This window comes from Ostrinia furnacalis, unplaced genomic scaffold (genome assembly GCF_004193835.3).
Source record: "Ostrinia furnacalis isolate ACB-3 unplaced genomic scaffold, ASM419383v2 OfSCF7367, whole genome shotgun sequence".
Classification (NCBI taxonomy): domain Eukaryota; kingdom Metazoa; phylum Arthropoda; class Insecta; order Lepidoptera; family Crambidae; genus Ostrinia; species Ostrinia furnacalis.
This window is the reverse complement of record NW_021137606.1, coordinates 1018916-1034004: the sequence shown is the minus strand read 5'-3', so window position 1 is coordinate 1034004 and position 15089 is coordinate 1018916. Positions and strand designations below refer to the sequence as shown.

At 36.4% G+C, this 15089-nt stretch overlaps 2 protein-coding genes across 3 annotated transcripts in view; both read right to left on the bottom strand.

Moving 5' to 3' along the window:
- Positions 1–11051, bottom strand: part of LOC114364232 (protein takeout) — a 32722-nt gene extending 21671 nt beyond the window's left edge. Inside the window, exon 1 of one of the 2 annotated variants that reach the window (XM_028320310.1) lies at positions 10968–11051. In XM_028320310.1, coding sequence (XP_028176111.1) covers positions 10968–11031 — 64 coding nt within the window. In that variant the 5' untranslated portion in view covers positions 11032–11051. Of the gene's footprint in view, positions 1–4663; positions 4743–10967 lie in introns of those variants that run through there. The other variant, XM_028320311.1, reaches the window with a different exon arrangement.
- Positions 11052–13074: 2023 nt separating this feature from the next.
- Positions 13075–14272, bottom strand: LOC114364230 (uncharacterized). Its single transcript, XM_028320305.1, has one exon. The coding sequence runs from the start codon at positions 14246–14248 to the stop codon at positions 13088–13090; it is 1161 nt and encodes a 386-aa protein (XP_028176106.1). The 5' UTR covers positions 14249–14272; the 3' UTR covers positions 13075–13087.
- Positions 14273–15089: the final 817 nt, after the last annotated feature.

Sequence of the window (15089 nt, the reverse complement as noted above, 5' to 3'; positions counted from 1 at the left end):
TAAGCATTACATCATGATTATTTTTACCTATTTACTGAACACAGGACTCAAAGCACTAAGATGATTGAGAGCACTGCTAATCCAGCATTGGGTCAAGAAACTGTGTAAAAAGCAGAAATACTTAATATAACATAATTTTTACAAAACAATATTCAATGAATACCTATACCTACCTACCTACATTATACCCTTTTAAATATCTACTATTTTATATTCGCTTACAGCCAAACCACGGACCTACATCCGATAGTTTTCGGAAACGTGTCGTTTATGTAGCGTCTTTTGAATTCTTGTTACATGTTACACGCGTGACTTAAATAAAGAAACGTGTAAGACCTTTTTGAGATCGGCAAAATAGTGTTTTTTTTTATCCCTATAAAAAGAGTACTACAGATGAGCTGCCCTTTGCTTGGTGATTTGTTTGTATACTGGTCTACAATATTCTAGCTAAGGTAGTGGGTTCGAATCCCACTGGGAGCAAATGGTAGTTCGGAGATTTATGCCTGGAGTTACGGACGTTTATAATATGTTAATAAAAAAATATTATTAACGTGTCTATTAGTTGGGGGAGGCTTTAGTCCAGCGTGGTCCAGCAGTGGACTTTATTTGGCTGAAACAAACGAAGGAAGGATGTTTATTAATAAGTACCTTTAGGAATTGTCGGTCTTCATGCATCTCTGATGTACGACTATTTTAATTTCAACATTTCGCAAAACATAGTCTCCCTAAATAAACCAATATAAATGTAAAACGACTAGGACTACAATTAATGGTTACAAAGTAACATTGCCTAGATATGTAACAAAAGCACATAATGTGCACTGAATATTGAGGCAGCGTTAGGGAAAGTTACCAAAGTTCGGATTCTGGGCCCAGGGCTGCCAACAGTGACTTTTATTATTTTGACAACACTGTAGGTTTCATGTTAACGTTTAATATTTTATTTAATACAGTGTTCGAGCTACATATTTTCAGTAATTTTGGTATTTTTATTTTAAAAATATGATTTTTATACTAGTTTCTTATTTTTGAGGTGTTAGAAGGCTGAGTTGCACCACCTAACTTTACAAGTAACTACATATTACATTAACCGGTGCTTTTTGTATGGAATTTGACAGACTTTTGACGTTTGTTAAAGTTAAAGTAAGATGGTGCAACTCAGCCTAAGTAGTGGGATATAATAACTAGCTGTTGCACGGTTTGTAAAAAACATTTTAGTAGAATCTTATTCAAGACCTATGCTTTAATTAAGTCTATCTAGGAAACTTAAGTTTCTTCCGTCACTTCTTCTCAAGGCTCAGCATTAGCATTGCTTTCCCGAAGTAGTAGTAGAGCAAGCTCTAACATGCTCTAATGCTCTGAAAAGGACCTACCACTACATGTATCTCAAAATAAAAATTAAAATTAAAATCAAAAATATTTTATTAAATTTAATTAAACCAGTATTTTGGCATTTTTTAACGTCAAAAATAACAGGAAAAGGTAGCCCACCCTTAAGGGGCACTTTGCATGACTCCTTCTTTTGGGCCCTACCAGCGCTTCGAGACATTGAAGAACGATCCTCCTTTATACCATTGCAAGGATCCTCAGTTTTGTGGCAGCCCTACAAAGACCGATCTTAGGTAACGTTACGTCACGACTTCATAACGAAGTCCTAGCGTTCGTTACCGCATACCGTTATCGGTTATCCAACGATCCGCTTCGTTTGCTGTTTGCGTTCTTATCTATTGTGAGTCCTATCACATAGCTGATTATACAGGTCTTACGTGAAACAAAACATTATAGCAATTTATAGGGAAAAAGTAAATAATATGGGTCCGTTTTTCCGAGGGCACGTAACATGGCATGTCAGATGCTTATGGTGATTCAGTGTGACACCAGCATTGTGAGCTCAGAGTAACAATGCTCATGATAGTAAAAATATGTAAAATTTTAATTTGAAATACTGGAATCATTTTATTTACTTTATTTATTAGGACCACCAACAAGACAAACACGCATACATGGAATTACTATAACTAAAATTGCTTAGAACTAAGTGTTGTCTTAATTAAAGGCTGCCTTAATTATTAATTAATTATTTGTACCTATCTAGTTCTTTAAGTCGCACTGAAGTTTTTCACACTTTTCGTATTCTTTTTTGTTTATTGTTGCGAAAACGTTTGAAATAACAGAATCCTCGTCAGCTCACTCTACTCTGACTCTTTCTTCTGCCTGGAAAATTCCTCAGAAAATACTTGATATGGTTTTCAGAAAAGTAATATGAAAACTTTTACCAAGTGAGTTGTTAAGTCTTCATATTAAAACCACCCTTATACATTTCATCCCTTAGGTCCTACTGCGTTGTTTTGCCTAAATAAATAAATAATACTGATATCACGACTTCACGGTGTCAGATTTCAGGGTAGTAAAGATGATGTCTAATATTAAATACCTACGCTTGATCTGTAATAATCTTCCTCCTAAGGGTCACCTAAATGAACATAAATAACTTTAATTGCGAGGAATATTTTAAAAGACCTTTGATGACCTAGTACGATTGGTCAAAAGGACGTGCTGCATAAAACCAGTTTTAAGGACTTATTGTTTAAGTTGTCAGTAACCATTGTATAGTAACCCAGAACCACCAGCTCGCACTAAGCGATTAGATACCTCTTTTATAATGCGAACAACTAGGGACTGGAATTCGTTGCCTGCTGCTGTCTTTCCCGAACACTATAATCCGGGCCTCTTCAAGGCGAGAGTGAATAAGCACTTACAGGGCAGATAATTATGTACCATCCTAGACTGCATCTCACCAAACATCGGTTGCGATTGTTGGCTAATACCTGCCTTGTTCTGCATAAAAAAATGTTAAAGCTAAGTAATTTAAAAAAACCCTTTTCATCATCAACTTGTCATTTTCATTACCTGCAGCATGGCCCTGTATTTTATTATAACTCCACTATTTGTAATATGACATGCAATAAACCATTTGAATTTGACCTTGACCTTCTATAATTTGCCAAAAAACCCTACTAGCCAGAAGGTTAAGGCTCCCTTTTCGTTTCAGCCAAATGGCTCCCTTTTACAAGAGATTTCTGCCCGTTTTCACCATCAATCCCTAATTTTTATGTGACCCCTATGGGTAACACTTAACAGGAATGAAATCAATTGTTATGTGTTGCCCATAGGGGTCACTTAAAAATTAGGGATGGATGGTGATAACGGGCATTCATATTTATAAATATTATTGTGTTTGGATGTCCATTACAAATTATTTATGAGTTTGCAGAAATAGCTGACAATGACATTGCTTTGTGATTATGTGCTTCGAGACAAAGGTGCTTATTAAAATATACAATCACAACTTATATACCTACTTATGTACACGAGTACATAATACTTCATTACCTACCATAAGATAAGGTACTACGAATCAAATTGTCCTTGTCCCTTTGGAATTTAAAAGTCAAAATAGTCCCTTTATATTCAGAACTAGCTTTCCGCCTGCGGCTTCGCCCGCGTGGAATTTTTAGGTTTTTTATAAACCTATGATACTCAGCAATAATGTGGCTTTCTATTGGTGAAAGACTTTTTAAATCGGTTTAGTAGATCCCGAGATTACCCCTTTCAATTTAACAAATATACAAACCCACAAACTTTAACTCTTTATAATATTAGTATAGATTCAGTACGAGGAAGCTCTTGGCCTTTATCTCACCCGATGGTAAGTGACGATCAGGCCGAAGGTGGAAGCGAGCTTCGAGCAATCCTCAACCACGGAGGAACTGGCTATCTTACCTCTAACTGCCGGAACACAACAATGCTGTTAACATTGTTGTTATGGCGACAGACTTATGTAAGATGGTGGTATTAATTCTTGTCTTTTTTTAATTCCACTACTGTTTAACTAGCTGTCTAGGTAGTTCTAATAAGTTTGTTAGCATCTGAGCTTTGTTTTCTAGACTTCAAACTTAGACTAGATCTACAATCATAATACAAGAATAGTTAAACAACCAAAAAATTGTTTATTAGAATGTTGGGACATTTTTAGGGCACACATGTCCCGAATATAGCTTGGGTACCACTTGGAGAAAATAGAGAATTAAATTTGAAAAGAGTGGTGCTTAATTTTCTTTTTTACAGAAATACAATGCACAAGATATAATTATAAATAATTTAGGTATGAGCTTTAAGTTCATGCACTTTTGTCATGTAAATACTCATTTTAATTAATATTACCTATCCTTTTGGAATTTCCCAATTTGTGCTATGAATTTCTAAATAGGCAGGTCAATGGTTCTTAGCACTTAATGGAACATTTCCATAACATATCCCTAAGAATAAACCGCCAAGGTTTCGAAAACCAAGTTTACTCGGACTTGTAAAACTGTGAAATCCCGTTTTTTTTCAGGAACTGATTTTTTTTACAGGATTCTGTTTAGTTATACGTGCTTTAATATAGTTCACACAAACAGCCCGTTTGCAGTGTCCCGCAAAAAAACGATCCGTTCAATTTCGATTACAAATTCGCACGGATTTTATGCGGGATCTAAACTGGATTGCCGTAGGAACAATCCATAATTCCTTTTTCTAAAAAATACTGCTTTTTGTCCTAAAGCTTTGTTGTTTTTTATATTCTGCCATCCTTAATTTAAGTTTAAAACCAAAATCGACTTACGCAAGCTGTTCTCCGCGGCAGCCAACCCGCACACAAGCAACACACACACACAAGCGGAGATCATGTCGACACGATGCGCGCGCGCAAACTGAGAGCCGCGCGCCGGCGCCTCATATTTATCTCCTACGATTGCGGGTCTATACCACAATGGAGGTAGGTAAAGAGGGCGTGGAGGTATGCTGAAACATGCACATCTATACTTAATATTATAAATGCGAAAGTAACTCTGTCTGTCTGTCTGTCTGTCTCTGTTTCACGCCTAAACCACTGAACCGATTTTGATGAAATTTGGCATAGAGATAGTTTGAGTCCCGGGAAAGGACATAGTATAGTTTTTATCCCGGTTTTTGAAACAGGGACGCGCGCAATAAAGTTTTTCTGTGACAGACAAAATTCCACGCGGGCGAAGCCGCGGGCGGAAAGCTAATTAAAAATATTCGATATTTCACCAGTTCGGACTAGTGATTCGATAACTCTTTTATAATTCGAACAGCGAGGGATTTTCCCAAATACAATAATCCGAGCCATTTCAGGGCGAGAGTGAATAAGCACTTATAGGGCAGATAAATGTACCATCCTAGACTGCATCTCACTTAATATTAGGTGCGATTGGGGTCAATGTTGCCATGTTCTGCATAAAAAAATCAAAGCTATTTTTTCTCCAATTTTAGATACCGATTGTAAATGTGGAACCTCTTACTCCATACTCTCCTACTGATCCGCACTGATAGGGTTACGATAGATTTTTTATTGCTTTCAGTAGGAATAACTTTTCAAAGATTCATATTCCGAATCCCTTCATAAATCAAGTGTTCCTGAAAACACAAAGCAAAGCACAAATAGCAACAATTTATTTTTTAAATCCATTTAATTTTCCTGATAGGTACCGAGCTCTTTTTAAAATTGCCTTCTTGAGAAAGTGACTTCTCTAATGTTGAAGAAAGCGAGCTTACTGAATGTTATATCATTTACATCATGTTTGTACGCACATGATGTGGGGTAACTTTGCCGATTGCAACTGATCGAAGATACTTAGTTGAGTTAAAACAAGCTTAATTTGTACATCTANATACAGAAGAAGAAACGGCCATGCATGTTCTTTGCTCATGCTTCCCGCTTATGAGCAAAAGAAGTATCCATCTCGGGCGACACATCATGCACCCGGATGAGATAGCAGATATCACGCTCCAAAGAATCTGGAAATTTATAGACTCAACGGGACTAAGCAGTGAACTCTAAAGACAAGGGCTGCTACAATAGATCAAACCTGGTCGAGTTGGCGCAAATAAAGGCCCAAAAACCAATAATAATAAAATACCATAGAGGTCACTTAAAAATTAGGGATTGATGGTGAAAACGGGCATTAGTCTCATAATTTCTGAAAATAGGCTTTTAAAAAGCGCAAAGAAGATCAGTCACAATTTACGAAGATTGATTATGAAAGACTAGCGGCCACCCGCGATTAAATACGCGTGGATCCCGTTTTACCCCCTTAGGCATTGAAGAGCTCCTACGTTCTAAAAGGAACCCTCAGCATTTGTATTTTCTGAGATTCTATGATGAGTGAGTGAGTCAGTCAGTGACCTTTCGCTTTTATAGATATAGATTGACAATGTAAATATCTCGGTAAATTATTTATATATTTTGATGAAACAAAACACCCCTTAAATATAACGGTGACGGTCTAGGATTGCCAATTTAAGCATTACATCATGATTATTTTTACCTATTTACTGAACCCAGGACTCAAAGCACTAAGATGATTGAGAGCACTGCTAATCCAGCATTGGGTCAAGAAACTGTGTAAAAAGCAGAAATACTTAATATAACATAATTTTTACAAAACAATATTCAATGAATACCTATACCTACCTACATTATACCCTTTTAAATATCTACTATTTTATATTCGCTTACAGCCAAACCACGGACCTACATCCGATAGTTTTCGGAAACGTGTCGTTTATGTAGCGTCTTTTGAATTCTTGTTACATGTTACACGCGTGACTTAAATAAAGAAACGTGTAAGACCTTTTTGAGATCGGCAAAATAGTGTTTTTATCCCTATAAAAAGAGTACTACAGATGAGCTACCCTTTGCTTGGTGGTTTGTATACTGGTCTACAATATTCTAGCTAAGGTAGTGGGTTCGAATCCCACTGGGAGCAAATGGTAGTTCGGAGATTTATGCCTGGAGTTACGGACGTTTATAATATGTTAATAAAAAAATATTATTAACGTGTCTATTAATTGGGGGAGGCTTTAGTCCAGCGTGGTCCAGCAGTGGACTTTATTTGGCTGAAACAAACGAAGGAAGGATGTTTATTAATAAGTACCTTTCGGAATTGTCGGTCTTCATGCATCTCTGATGTACGACTATTTTAATTTCAACATTTCGCAAAACATAGTCTCCCTAAATAAACCAATATAAATGTAAAACGACTAGGACTACAATTAATGGTTACAAAGTAACATTGCCTAGATATGTAACAAAAGCACATAATGTGCACAATATTAAGGCAGCGTTAGGGAAAGTTACCGAAGTTCGGATTCTGGGCCCAGGGCTGCCAACAGTGACTTTTATTATTTTAACAACACTGTAGTTTTGATGCTAACGTTTAATATTTTACAATTTAATACAGTGTTCGAGTTACATAATTTCAGTAATTTTGGTATTTTTTATTTTAAAAATATGATTTTTATACTAGTTTATTATTTTTGAGGTGTTAGGAGGCTGAGTTGCTCCACCTAACTTTAACAGTAACTATTACATTAACCGGTGCTTTTTGTATGGAATTTGACAGACTTTTGACGTCTGTTAAAGTTAAAGTAAGATGGTGCAACTCAGCCTAAGTAGTGGGACATAATAACTAGCTGTTGCACTGTTTGTAAAAAATATTTTAGTAGAATCTTCTTCAGGACCAATGCTTTAATTAAGTCTATCTAGGAAACTTAAGTTTCTTCCGTCACTTCTTCTCAAGGCTCAGCATAGCGCTTTCCCGAAGTAGTGGTAGAGCAAGCTCTAAAAAGCTCTAATGCTCTGAAAAGGGCACCACCACTACATGTATCTCAAAATCAAATTTAAAATCAAAATCAAAAATATTTTACTCAATTTAATTAAACCAACTGCACTTATGAACGTAAAAAATAAATAAAAAAGGTAGCCCCCCCTTTAAGGGGCACTTTACATGACATGTCTTCTTATCTTTTGGGCCCTACCAGCGCTTCGAGACATTGAAGAACGATTCTCCTTTATACCATTGCAAGGATCCTCAGTTTTGTGGCAGCCCTACAAAGACCGATCTTAGGTAACGTTACGTCACGACTTCATAACGAAGTCCTAGCGTTCGTTACCGCATACCGTTATCGGTTATCCAACGATCCGCTTCGTTTGCTGTTTGCGTTCTTATCTATTGTGAGTCCTATCACATAGCTGATTATACAGGTCTTACGTGGATCAGAACATTATAGCAGTTTACGGGGAAAACGGGTTTACGGGCACATAGCTCACAGAGCTGATGGCCGCTGGGACAGGAAAGTTCCTCCCACTAGGTGGACCGACGATCTGGTGAAGGTCGCGGGAGGTGCCTGGATGCGAGCGGCGCAGGACCGGTCTTTGTGGAAATCCTTGGAGAAAGGCTTTGTCCAGCAGCCAAACAGTCTTTTGGCTGAAACGAACGAACGAACGGGGAAAAACCAATAATATGGAATTCGTTTATCCGAGGGCACGTAACATGGCATGTCAGATGCTGCTTATGGTGATCCAGTGTGACACTAGCATTGTGAGCCCAGTGTAACAATGCTCATGATAGTAACAATATGTAAAATTTTAATTTGTAATACTGGAATCATTTTATTTACTTTATTTATTAGGACAACCAACAAGACAAACACGCATACATGGAATTACTATAACTAAAATTGCTTAGAACTAAGTGTTGTCTTAATAAAAGGCTGCCTTAATTATTAATTATTTGTATCTATCTAGTTCTTTAAGTCGCACTGAAGTTTTTCACACTTTTCGTATTTTTTTTGTTTATTGTTGCAAAAACGTTTGAAATAACAGAATCCTTGTCAGATTACTCTACTCTGTCTCTTTCTTCTGCCTGAAAAATTCCTCAGAAAATACTTGATATGGTTTTCAGAAAAGTAATATGAAAACTTTTACCAAGTGAGTTGTTAAGTCTTCATATTAAAACCACCCTTATACATTTCATCTCTTAGGTAATAAATAATAAATAATACTGATATCACGACTTCACGGTGTCAGATTTCAGGGTAGTAAAGATGATGTCTAATATTAAATACCTACGCTTGATCTGTAATAATCTTCCTCCTAAGGGTCACCTAAATGAACATAAATAACTTTAATTGCGAGGAAAATTTTAAGAGACAAAGGACATGCTGCATAAAACCAGTTTGAAGGACTTATTGTTTAAGTTGTCAGTAACCATTGTATAGTAACCCAGAACCACCAGCTCGCACTAAGCGATTAGATACCTCTTTTATAATTCCAACAACTAGGGACTGCCATTCGTTGCCTGCTGTTGTTTGCCGAACACTATAATCCGGGACTTTTCAGAGTGAATAAGCACTTAGAGGGCAGATAATTATGTACCATCCTAGACTGCATCTCACCAAACATCGGTTGCGATTGTTGGCTAATACCTGCCTTGTTCTGCATAAAAATGTTAAAGCTAATTTTAAAAAACCCTTTTCATCATCAACTTGTCATTTTCATGATCTGCAGCATGACCCTGTATTTTATTACAACACCATTATTTGTTATATGACATGCAATAAACCATTTGAATTTGACCTTGACCTTCTGTAATTTGCTAAAAAACTTCCCCAAGCCAGAAAGTTAAAAGAGGCTCCCTTTTCGTTTCAGCCAATTGGCTCTCTTTTACAAGAGATTTATGACCGTTTTTACCATTAATCCCTAATTTTTATATGACCCCTATAGGTAACACTTAACAGGATTTTATTCCTGTTATGTGTTACCCATAGGGGTCACTTAAAAATTAGGGGTTGATGATGAAAACGGGCACTAATATTCATAATTTATTATTGTGTTTGGATGTCCATTACAAATTATTTATGAGTTTGCAGAAATAGCTGACAATGACATTGCTTTGTGCTTATGTGATTCGAGACAAAGGTGCTTATTAAAATATACAACCAATACAACTTATATACCTACTTATTACATGAGTACATAAAACTTCATTACCATAAGGTACTACGCATCAAATTGTCCTTGTCCTTTTGAAATTTTAAAGTCAAAATAGTCCCTATAAATTCAGATTTTTTTTTATCCACAACGAGGAAGCTCTTGGCCTGTATCTCACCTGATGGTAAGTGACGATCCGGCCGAAGGTGGAAGCGAGCTTCACCCGGAATCCTCAACCACGGAGGAACTGGCTATCTTACCTCTAACTGCCGGAACACAACAATGCTGTTAACATTGTTGTTATGGCGACAGACTGAGGTAAGATGGTAGTATTATTAATTACCTAACTTGTATTTTTTTAATTCCACTTACTGTTTATCTAGCTGTCTAGCTAGTTCTAATAAGTTTGTTAGCATCTGAGCTTTGTTTTCTAGACTACAAACTTAGACTAGATCTTCAATTATAATACAAGAATAGATAAACAATCAAAAAAATTGTTTATTAGAATGTAGGAGATTTTTAGGGCACACATGTCCCGAATATAGCTTGGGTACCACTTGGAGAAAATAGAGAACTGAATTTGAAAAGAGTGGTGCTGAATTTTTTTTTACAGAAATACAATACACAAGATATAATTATAAATAATATAGGTATGAGCTTTAAGTTCATGCACTTTTGTCATGTAAATACTCATTTTAATTAATATTACCTATCCTTTTGGAATTTCCCAATTTGTGCTATGAATTTCTAAATAGGCAGGTCAAAAATTCGTAGCACTTTATGAAATATTTCCATATCATTTCCCTAAGAATAAACCGCCAAGGTTTCAAAAACCAAGTATACTCGGACTTGTGAAACTGTGAAATCCCGTTTTTTTACAGGATTCCGTTTAGTATACGTGCTTTAATATTTTCGTTCACGCTATCAGCCCGTTTGCACCGTCCCGCAAAAAATTGATCCGTTTAATTTTCATTACAAATTCGAAAGGATTTTTTGCGGGATTCTGCAAAACTGGATTGCCGCAGGAACAAGCCCTAATTCCTTATTCTAAAAAATACTGATATTGTCCTAAAGCTTTTAGCTACAATTTTTTACCATCCTTAATCTCATTTTAAAACCAAAATAGACTTACGCAAGCTGTTATCCGCGGCGGCCAGCCCGCACACAAGCAAAACACACACACAAGCGGAGATCATGTCGACACGATGCGCGCGCGCAAACTGAGAGCCGCGCGCCGGCGCCTCATATTTATCTCCTACGATTGCGGGTCTATACCGCAATGGAGGTAGGTAAAGAGGGCGTGGAAATATGCTGAATCATGCACATTATAAATATTGCCTTTTCAGAGTCCAAAACATGTTGTATGGAGGATTATCCGCTATAAACGCATAGCGTATCATCTCTACATTGTCGATATTCCACCAGCACGCACTAGTGATTCGATACCTCTTTTATAATACGAACAGCGAGGGACTTTTCTAAATACAATAATATGGGCCATTTCAGGGCGAGAGTGAATAAGCACTTACAAGGCAGATAAATGTACCATCCTAAAATGCATCTCACACATCAAGTGCGATTGCGGTCAATGGGGATGTTGCCTGGGTCAAAAAGCAAGAGTTTTAATTAGTCCGTCAGTTAACTTATCAAAAAATACTCTACACGTATTTTTCACTTTTTCAAACTAATGAAAATTTAAAGAGATAAAGCGCCCCAAAGTTCATAAGAAGAGGCCCGTGACGTCAACGCTTGCTTAAAAATGCCGCACGTTGTGACGTCGTGCGCAACTTCAACGCACCATAACTATGTAATTATTTGTTAGATTGACAAATAAAAATATACGTGTCCAATATTTTTTGATATTAAACATTACGGACTAAAAAAATTTTTTTAGGCAACTAGCCTATTCCTTGCCATGTTCTGCATAAAAAAATCAAAGTTATTTTTTCTCCAATTTTAGATACCGATTGGAAATGTGGAACCTCTTACTCCATACTATCCTACTGATCCGCACTGGTAGGGTTACGATAGATTTTTTATTGCTTTCAGTAGGAATAACTTTTCAAAGATCCATATTCCGAATCCCTTCATAAATGAAGTGTTCTTTTTTTTTTTTTTTATCCACAACGAGGAAGCTCTTGGCCTGTTCCTGAAAACACAAAGCAAAGCATCAAATAGCAACTATTTATTTTTTAAATCCATTTAATTTTCCTGATAGGTACCGAGCTCTTTTTAAAATTGCCTTCTTGAGAAAGTGACTTCTCTAATGTTGAAGAAAGCGAGCTTACTGAATACTATATTATTTACATCATGTTTGTACGCACATGATGTGGGGTAATTTTGCCGATTGCAACTGATCGAAGATACCTAGTTGAGTTAAAACAAGACTAATTTGTACATCTATAAGGATAGTTTTCAATGGGATCACATCCTTCAGGAGATTCTCATCCAACTTGGAAAAAACTGTTCGTTGTTGGCTCTTAAAACATTCAAGAACAAAACAAAACCAGTCAGACTCAGTGGATATTTTATACTCGGTTTCCCAACTATGTGTAGTAACCACATCAATATATGAAATGGAAATATTTCGTAGTACTGTTTGGCGACTGTCGTTGCACTACGTTTTTTCTAAAAGCTCATCACTATGATTATTTTCAAATACCTGTAACATTACAAAACCTCATGGCTATTTTAAAGTGTAGTAATTTATGTTTAATATATACCTATTGACATGACGCGGAGGGTCGACCCCAAATAAAATGGGAATGGGCCAGGCAAAGTAGTAGTATCTATTGACATAATTTGTAGTGATTTTCTGAAGGGAAGTAAAACTATTATTTTGTTAAAATGGGTACTTAATGTAAAAACATTACTTGAATGTTGCATATGGTGATATACGGATAGCTTAAAAATAACTCAAGTCTTCAATTAATAGGGCTCTTGATCCTTATGGGAATGGGACTATTAATATAACCACTGCTCGAGGTCTAAAAGCAATAAACAATTAACACTTGCTAGCCTTATTGAGGGTTGAGTAATGAAGCTTTTAGGTAATAAAATAAGTAAAGAAGCGACCTGATGGTTGTAGCCTTGAGGACTACAACAACGCTATCTTCTTCTGTGGTTACGGGTTTGATTCCCGGAAGGTGGATGAACCGAAGTACTTTTTAAGGGGAGTCATGGACCATCATGGTTTCTTTCAGATACATGAAACCAAAGTCTTAGTAGTATCATTTATTTTCATAATCAAAATTATATCACAATGACGTCGTCTTGCTCTATTCCTTTATATTTATAAGATTTATTGACATCATACTCTTTGTACCCCTTCTGGTACTTCAAAGCTAAAGAATCAGTAGGCAAAGTCGATTTAAATACAGAATGTCCATAAGTATCCAGTTTTATAACGCCGAAGTACATTACTTCTTCCTCGTTCTTTATTTGTTTCCTTCTCTCTTTGATGATGAGGGAATCCTTCACAGGCAGAAACAAAATCATATCTTGGACTTCATTTTCTGAGTTAATCTTTACCTTGGCTTGTATTGTCCCATTGGCTTTACCAGAACCATCCAATTCTTCTTTCAAATTCATGGGGAGATGGCATTCTACACACCTCACGTTGTTATGGTGATCAGAACTAAGAGGGACAGGGAAGAGCCGATCGTTTAGGTAAAAACGATACACGCATTTGTGATCTCGAAGGCTGGTCGCACTTCCTTTGCTGTTTATTCTCGATTTCGCTGAATGGCACTCGAAATAATTGTCTTCTCTAAAATTCTTCAGTGTAGCAATATTTTCAGCGTCGTTTGTATCCAAAAACCCCATTTCTTCTGAATCTGAATATATCTCAAAAACGTTATCATCGATTGATCTAAACTTATCAGTCTCGGGAACCTCTTTGATCGTGTCCAAAGACATTTTCTTAAAATCATTCTCAGTCTCGTGCAGAGATTCAGTCGATTGGAAGTTTTCATTCTTGTAATACTGTTTTACTGAGCTAGCTTTACCATTTTCTCTGGTTTTTGTCCTGCTCTTCCTGCTGCCGTTATCTTGGGATTTCGAAGAGGTTTCTTGGGCTTCTTTAAAGCTGTTCACTGAATTCATATGGCGAGTGGAATGTCCATTACTGCCGTTGGTCGAGACAGCGTCTCCGCACTTCTTACAATAATCCAAAGAATGTCTTCCAGTGAATTTTGTCGACATACTCACATCAGACTTGGTAGTTTTTCTTGGCTTAGAGCTGGTATTCCAGCCTGTCATTATGATGCCAGTAGAACAGCTCTTCTCTGAACCATCACCGAGTTTCCTTGACAAAACCACTCTCTTTGGAGTCACCCGCTTGAAGTTTTTGGCAGTAGTTGCAGAGTTCGTTTTTGTAGAGCGATCGCATGCTTTGATATATTTATAAGACATTTTTAAAGATCATAGAAAAAGTATTTTCCGCTTTTAGGACAACGTATGAAGAAAACAACAAAACCCATAACAAACCGTTGCCATAGAAATGAAATTGGCAGGCATAGACATAAATCTATAGAGCATCGTTGTCAACTGTTGTCAATATGACGCGTTTTTTATGTCTCAATTATAAAATTATTTATAATAAAAAAACTGCTTCGCGTTTAGAAAATACCTACATGTTAAAATTACAAAAATATTTTATTTCTATTCCACGTTTAGCATAGGATTACTTATGATCACGCCATCTAGCGCTGAATTTTATAACTACGAGATAGCGCCGTTGCTAAATACAAGCCACGTACGAGCCCGTATTGTGGTGTTATTTATAAAATGTAGATGTCTCTTTCTAAGAAAAGTCTAAGATTTGTTATACTGCATAATTTCAGAATAAATTCGGTCTTTAAATAATTTTATTCAGGCAATCTTAAGTACATAAATTAAATAGAGTAACCTACCATTAGATAAACTTCACTTTTTTAGCTTCAGAAAGTATTACAGATAATGCTTTAGGTTATTTTGTTTAGGTGAAATATTTAATCCCATCAAAAACAATACTTGTCAAAAAAACCAAGTCTCGCAACTCAGTTGTTCTACGGTAAAACACGTGTAAATTAAATTATTTAGTGCGATGGCCAAGTCAATAATTTATGTAAAATGTTAAAGATGTCCTGGCCTGGACTTGGTATGAGCTACATTACATGGATCTCACAACTTTTTACCGTAGAACAACTGAGTTGCGAGACTTGGTTTTTTTGACAAGTATTGTTTTTGATGGGATCTCATTTCTTTTTGTATT

What these genes read in the sequence shown, in the direction of transcription:
- LOC114364230 (XM_028320305.1), bottom strand. Translation starts at nt 14,248, where the DNA reads ATGTCTTATAAATATATCAAAGCATGCGATCGCTCTACAAAAACGAAC.